Source organism: Penaeus japonicus, unplaced genomic scaffold (genome assembly GCF_977035675.1).
Source record: "Penaeus japonicus unplaced genomic scaffold, GWHDUDI00000001_assembly GWHDUDI00000021, whole genome shotgun sequence".
NCBI lineage: Eukaryota > Metazoa > Arthropoda > Malacostraca > Decapoda > Penaeidae > Penaeus > Penaeus japonicus.
The window spans coordinates 23194719-23202218 of NW_028234423.1; the positions used below are offsets into that span (position 1 = coordinate 23194719).

Consider the following 7500-nt stretch of genomic DNA (forward strand, 5'->3'; position numbering starts at 1 on the left):
GTACTAGGGTACAAATCAAGATTTTAAAAATATTTTCCTTCAGCACAAAAGAAAATCAAGTTTATAAAGGACATTACTACATGGTCAAAGTTGAAGACGGCAATCATGATGCTTGATTTCATAGAACAGGGAATGATGAACAAAAATGCATTGCTTAAGAGCCTCATTAGGGAACAGAAAATAACATGAGCCAATGCAACCTACATCTTTTTCTTTCCTGACGCTTTCCTTGAAAGTCCTCCTGAATATCTGGCCTGCAATGCCTCTTCCATACTCTCTCCTATCCGAGTTATCAAAACAGCTGTCCAAAATTCGATTCCATATGCGAGAGCGACCAATATGAGCGCTCGATCGTCCGCTAGCATCGACTGAGTCAGATATTTGAACAGGAGGTCGCTGCCACTCTTGAACACTCGGGTGGTACCTTGCCCCTCCCACCTGGCAGTACAAAAGTAATCCATTTAATAAGTGAGCCGGAAGAGCAAGCATAATCTATGTACTATGTGAGAAGGAGTACAAGTATAATACATGTACTATATGAGCAGAAAGTACAAGGGTAATCTATATATTATGTGAACTGAAAGTATAAACACAATTCATGTACAATCTGAGCTGGAATTACAAGCACAATCCATGTACTATGTGAGCTGAAAGTATATGCACAATCCATATACTATGTGAGCTGGAAGTACAATTATCATTCATGTACTATGTGAGCTGAAAGTATAAGCACAATCCATGTACTATGTGAGCTGAAAGTATAAGTACAATCCATGTACTATGTGAACTGGAAGTACATGCATAGCCCATGTATTATGTAGGGACTTGTAGAAGATGGCACATAATAGGCTCTATCAACCTCACACTTTATGAGGCCTGAATTACAGGTGATTATTCATTATTTCCTTTAGGTTATGAAGTGGATACTGCTATTTGTCTGGTCTTAATATTTTCATTATGAAACATAAGGAATGCTGTTAATCAATAGTGCTCTTAATAAAATATTCCTAGATATTAAAAAAAAAAATCCCTGATCTAAATATCCTAGCTACCTTAATTTATCCTATAGAATGTATATCAATCTATAATAATAGAACTCTCAAAAAATACTTTATTTTTGCTTTTACTTTTTTGTTCTCAGTTTTGAAATTTTGAAAGACAACTGTTATGTGAGAGAAAGTACTGTGTTGCTGGAAGTCTTGTCAAAAAAAGGGAATAACTTACTTCTTTACTACTGTCATAGGTTGTGGCTCCAGTAACAGCTTCTGCACTCCCTGCTACTTTGCTGTCGAAAAACACCTATGGAGGGTAGAAAGGACATTAATAATCACAGTATAAGTAAATGATAAAATCACACTAACAGTGCCTAGCAATTAGATTCACTGATGAGATGGGGTCTAAAAATTTAAACCAGCTGCCTGTCTTCATAATAACTATATTGGGATATATGTAATCTAAATCACTTTAACCCACTCACGCCGGATGACGTGCTGATACGTTTCGTGGTTTTCGCGTCAGACGCCACCGACGAGATATCTGGCCAAGGCCGGCGTTCGGGGTGAGCGCGCGGGCAGCCCAGGCTCGCCCGAGAATCTCGAAGCGTTCGGATGATGCGTTCGAAAACCTCGGTATAGCAACCGTGCAAAGCCGGAATGGCCCCGGCGTGAATGGGTTAATGAGCCCTTGGTCAATTACATATTGTTCTATACTCTTTGCTTCTTCACTTTTAGTAATGCAATAATACAAGTAAGAGAATCGAGTGAGTATAAGGCATCCACAATAAGAAGAGCCTTGATTAGCTTGAGATTAGCAGAATGTACCTTACCAATTAGACACAGAAGGAACAAAGAAGTTTGGGAGGGAGAGGGGCAGAAAAAAAGAGGAAAAAAGAGGAAAAAAGAGAGGGAGGGAGGAAGGGAGGGAGAGAGTTAGAGTGAGGCATTACCTCGTCTGATAGTGACTCCATAGTATAGTGATCCACGGGGGGAGTGGGCCGCAAGGTGGTTGCCGCGGTGGTGGTGGTAGTTGCAGTTGTGGTTGGGGAAACGTCTGGTTCGTCGAACACATCGTCTGGGACTGACATGGATGACGGGGCATAACTGCGACTCTTGGACCTTCCACCCGCTGTCCCCGAGATCTGACTCTTTGCTCTTCGTTTTGCTAGTGTCTGTGGAAGGAGAGTGGTGCTATAGAGCTTGGTGGAATTGGAAAAAATTATTAAATGAACAAAAAAAAATATCAGTAATAATTAACCCATTCATGCCGGATGACGTGCTGACACGTTTCGTGGTTTTCGCGTCAGACACCGCCGACGAGATATCTGGCCAAGGCCGGCGCTCGGGGTGAGCGAGCGGGCAGCCCAGGCTCGCGGCTCGTACGCCCGAGAATCTCGAAGCATTCGGATGATGCGTTCGAAAACCTCGGTATTGCGACCTTTCAAAGCCGGAATCACCCCGGTATGAATGGGTTGAGGGGGACAAGAGGTAAATGAAACAAAGGTAAACAAATATTTCTATGTTTTTTAAAATAAACGATTGCTGATCTAAAGTCAAAATCAAGTAAACTGAGATACACAAGAAGTTGGCTATGAACAGAGAGAGACAAGCTTTAAATGATTAGTATCAAGTTGGCTGCATAACTTTATGGACCCTAAAAAACAAACGCAAAATAGAAAACAAAAGTTTCAGACAGAAGTATGTGTACACAACTCAGCAATGACAATAGTTAACCTGTAAATGACAAACACCTAGCAGTCAGAACTGCCCAAGGTGTTGGGCTTATGTGCTTGAAGTACCCCAGTGTTTTAGACCAATTGGAGCCAAAACTGCCCCATCAGCAAGGGGTTAAGCAAGACAAAATTTAGTATGCATGTTCTTTAGGGTTTAACAAATATATGGGAGAGACAAGGAAAATTGTGTAGACAAACATAGTTAGATAAAGGCAATGAGTATGAGCAGCATCAATGTCTATGGACACTGGCCATCTGATACTCACAGCTGCGACGAAGGAGAGGCCATCCCAGGTCATCTTGGCGACGGAGTCCTTCCCGCGGTGGGGCGGCTGGGGCCAGGTCGCTCCATCAACGGAGTCTGATAAGCCACTGGCCGCTCCCTCCTGAAGCTGAGGAAAGGCACAGAGAAATTGCCATTAGGAGGGGTCACTTTAATAGACATTTCTGTCTATATCAATATATATGTATTCATACATAGAACTGTAAGAATGTATATATAGATCACCATACATGAATGTATACCCATAGGTATTTCTCCCTCTCTCACTCACACATGAATCCATAAATTAAACATCAGTGTATATATGAAATTGTATATCTTGCATACTATATACTCATAGTAACCACTATGACGAAGTATTAACTGTATCATTAAGCACCTTTCAAATTGTTAATCTACTTAAATTTGCACTTATGGTAAACATAATATTTAGTTTACATATAAGCTCTTGAATACTTCAAGTAAAATAAATGGAAAGAACTAAACACAGAGCTTCAATTTACATTCATAAATCCATCTCTCCCTCTTTCATTCCCTCCCATCTCCCATCTTCCTCTCCCCCTTCCCTCACTTCCCTCCTACATCCCTTCTTCCCTCACTCTCTTCTGTCTCCCATATTCCTCTCCCCCCTTCCCTCACTTCCCTCCAACATCCCTTCTTCCCTCACTCTCTCCCATCTCCCATCTTCCTCTCCCTCTTCCCTCACTCTCCCATCTCCCCCCCTTCCCTATCTTTCTTCCTCTCCCTCCCATCTCCCATCTTCCTCTCACTTCTTCTCCCTCCCATCTACTAACTTCATTTCCTTGCCTCCCATCTCCCATCTTCCTCTCCCAACTCCTTTCTTTCTCGACCTCTTCTTCCCTGCCTCTCTCACCTCTGGTAAGGCGTGGAAGTCACTGGTGAAAGACAGTGTGTGGTGGGTAGTGTTGCTGTGGTCCTTGAGCTGGCCGTACTTGCGACTGGCCAGGCGCTTGCGCTTCTCCTGCCATCGCAGTCGCTGGCCCTCCTCACAGGCCTCGTCCAGTCCAAAGAACTCTCGCGTCTCCTTCTTCACATATCTGCAGGTGAGGTATGGGGTCAGAGTTTAAGACCAAAAAGACACTGAAAAAAAGGCTAGGCAGACTTGCTTGTGCTGCATGTGTGAAAAAAAAGGATAGAGAAGGGAGAGGGAGAGGGAGAGGGGGGAGAGAAAAGAGAGGGTGGTTGAGTGAGTGAGTGAGTGAGTGAGTGAGTGAGTGAGTAAGAGAGAGAGAGAGAGAGAGAGAGAGAGAGAGAGAGAGAGAGAGAGAGAGAGAGAGAGAGAGAGAGAGAGAGAGAGAGAGAGAGAGAGAGAGTGAGAGAGAGAGAGAGAGAGAGAATGAGAGAGAGAGAGAGAGAGAGAGAGAGAGAGAGAGAGAGAGAGAGAGAGAGAGAGAGAGAGAGAGAGAGAGAGAGAGAGAGAGAGGAGAGAGGAGAGAGAGAGAGAGGAGAGAGAGAGGGAGAGAGAGAGGGAGAGAGAGAGAGAGAGAGAGAGAGAGAGGAGAGAGAGGAGAGAGAAGAGAGAGAGAGAGAGAGAGAGAGGAGAGAGAGAGAGAGAGAGAGAGAGAGAGAGAGGGAGAGAGAGAGGGAGAGAGAGAGGGAGAGAGAGGGAGAGAGAGAGAGAGAGAGGGAGAGAGAGAGGGAGAGAGAGAGGGAGAGAGAGAGGGAGAAAGAGAGGGAGAAAGAGAGGGAGAAAGAGAGGGAGAAAGAGAGGGAGAAAGAGAGGGAGAAAGAGAGGGAGAAAGAGAGAGAGAGGGAGGGAGATGGAGAGGGAGAGGGAGAGGGAGAGGGAGAGGGAGAGGGAGAGAGAGGGAGAGAAAGACAGAGAGAGGGAGAGAGAGGGAGAGAAGAGAGGAGAGGGGCGAGAGAGAGGAGAGGAGAGAAAGACAGAGAGAGGGAGAGAGAAAGACAGAGAGAGGGAGAGAGAAAGACAGAGAGAGAGAAGAGGAGAGAGAGAGAGAGGGAGAGTGAGAGTGAGGAGTGAGAGAGAGAGTGAGCGAGAGAGAGAGAGAGAAAGAGAGAGAGAGTGAGAGAGGGAGAGAATAAGAGAGAGAGAGAGAGAGAGGGAGAAATAGAGAGTGAGAGTGAGAGTGAGTGAGAGAGAGAAAAAGAGAGAGAGGGGGAGAAATAGAGAGAGAGTGAGAAAGAGAGAAAGAGAAAGAGAGAGAGAGAGAGAGAGAGAGAGAGAGAGGAGAGAGAGAGAGAGAGAGAGAGAGAGAGAGAGAGAGAGAGAGAGAGAAAGAGAGAGAGGAGAGAGAGAGAGAGAGAGAGAGAGAGAGAGAGAGAGAGAGAGAGAGAGAGAGAGAGAGAGAGAGAGAGAGAGAGAGAGAGAGAGAGAGAGAGAGAGAGAGAGAGAGAGATAAAGAGAGAGAGAGATAAAGAGAGAGAGAAAAGAGAGAGAGAAAAGCGAGAGAGAAAAGAGAAAGAGATGAGAGAAAAGAGAAAGAGAAAGAGAAAGAGAGAGAGATGAGAGGTAGGAAGGGTCCAGGAGTGGATTGGATGCAATTTATAAACAATAAAACTACAAGTATAAGATTTACACTAAACTGTCAAAAGTTTTGTACTGGTATGAAATGTGGCTTTAAGAGTCTAAAAACAACAATGAAAATTTAATCAAATTCCAAAAGTCATAGTTCAATGTGTCTAGGGAAAAGATCTTAAAAAAAAGTTTACTAATGAATATTTACACACTCTGTCATGCTAGATCTACTTTATATTTTGATTGTGCAAATTCAATCATTCACAAAAAAAATCAAACCAATTTGTTTACACCTCATGTAAACAAAGTCAAACCAGGATGCTGAAAAAAAACAACAAAAAAAAAAACAACAGGCAGCAAGCAAAAATCAGAGAAGAGTAGGGGGGGGGAGGAAACAACAGAAGGAAAGTTCAGCCAAATATTTCTAAAAATACAAGCCAGACTCTATCATAAACAATTCCACTCGGCCCGTACCCCACAAAAGATGAGTTCCACAAAGCAAAAGATGGTTTTAGATTTTCCTGAAGAGGGAATCATTATAGAGTGTCTGAATGCATTCCAGGTATTGAATGACACATAATCAATTGGACTTTAGAAGCTGTACATTCAAATACTATTCAATGCTTCTTCTAATGTAGAACTACTATGGCTCTGTCAGTCTCATTAAAACCTAAGCTAATTAGCCACTTCTCTGATAATACATCAATAACAACTGCCAAGCAGCTTCATATATGTTACAATAAAGCACTTTGGGTGATGAATGACATTCAGGAAAATTAAATCATGTTACTGGACAACAATAAAACACTTTCAGCTGGAAAAGAATGGGGGGGGGGGAAACCTGGATTCCCATACACACAAAACTTACTTTTTTGACTCTTCTGCTGCCCTGAAGTAGATCAAGTCATTAGAACAATAACCCAGAGCATCTCCATGCAATGACAGCTTCTGTGCATTTGACTGGCAAGGAATCTTCTTGTTTCTGCCCTATCAAATTGTGCTTATAGTTTTTGCTTTTGTATTCTGTTGCTCCATTGTGTTGTAGTGTGAAATATACAAGTAAAAAAAAATATTTATGAAGCGTATGCACATATACACTGATGGGCAGTCATTACAGTGCAATGGGACCACATAGGGCGGGCAACTGATGGCTTAGTGCACACAAGCAGCAGTGTAATATGTACATGCAGTGGATAGTTTGTGCATACAGTGAAAAAAGGTATCTGTTGTAAATGCATGTTTCACTACTACTACTCTACAAGTGACAAGTCTCACATTTTGGTGACTGTGAATATGACCTTAGATGCCAAGTAATCTACTGTCACTGCAGGAGGAGTAGCTTTCAGTGGTAATATTCCCTAACAGGTATAACAAGCCATCAATCTACTATATCAAACAAAAATTAAAAGAAAATATTTTCAACTTGTAGAAGCTAGGGAAAAGAAAAAAAAAAAAAACATTATTTTAACAAGATGCTCTATTCATACAAAACACTATAATGCATTAGATCTATATTTAAGTAAAATAGTTTGAGATGACAGAAAAAAAAAGATTTTCTAAGCAAAATACTGTACAGAAGTTAAGGGGTATGACACTGTGATGAAACCTCCTGAGAGATGTGTAAACTATAACGTCTTCTGAGGATCTCGACCAATGTGGAAAGGATCAATGCATCCTAGATCCATCCTCATCAATCAAGTTATAATCAGCACTGCCAAACAACTCTACTTTACAATGCTGCTGACACTGATTATCTCTGATGCACACATTAAGCAACATTTTGGTGCAGTGTGATACCCACTTTAACTTTATGGTGCTCAGAAAAGGAAAGTGCAAAGCAGAAGATTAAAATGAGTAAGAAGAGAGAAGAAGAAAGAAGAAAGGACAAAGAAAATAGAAGAAGAAGAAGAAGAGAACAAACAGATAACTTACGCTTTGACTTGCTCCTTGCGTGACATACTTCTGGCGAGGGTGTGCGCCTTGTTGGTGCTG

The 7500-nt window shown here is 42.3% G+C and overlaps 1 protein-coding gene across 1 annotated transcript in view; it reads right to left on the minus strand.

The window, feature by feature from the left end:
• rho-5 (rhomboid-5) overlaps positions 1 to 7500 on the minus strand; it is a 24522-nt gene that overhangs the window by 6883 nt on the left and 10139 nt on the right. The window contains exons 2-7 of the mRNA XM_086549099.1: positions 7441 to 7500; positions 3886 to 4069; positions 2995 to 3120; positions 1946 to 2167; positions 1225 to 1299; positions 205 to 438 (exon numbers count right to left, since the gene is read on the minus strand). The exon at positions 7441 to 7500 is cut by the window's right edge and continues 231 nt beyond it. Of these exons, the coding sequence (XP_086405225.1) occupies positions 205 to 438; positions 1225 to 1299; positions 1946 to 2167; positions 2995 to 3120; positions 3886 to 4069; positions 7441 to 7500 (901 nt within the window). The remainder of the gene's footprint in view (positions 1 to 204; positions 439 to 1224; positions 1300 to 1945; positions 2168 to 2994; positions 3121 to 3885; positions 4070 to 7440) is intronic.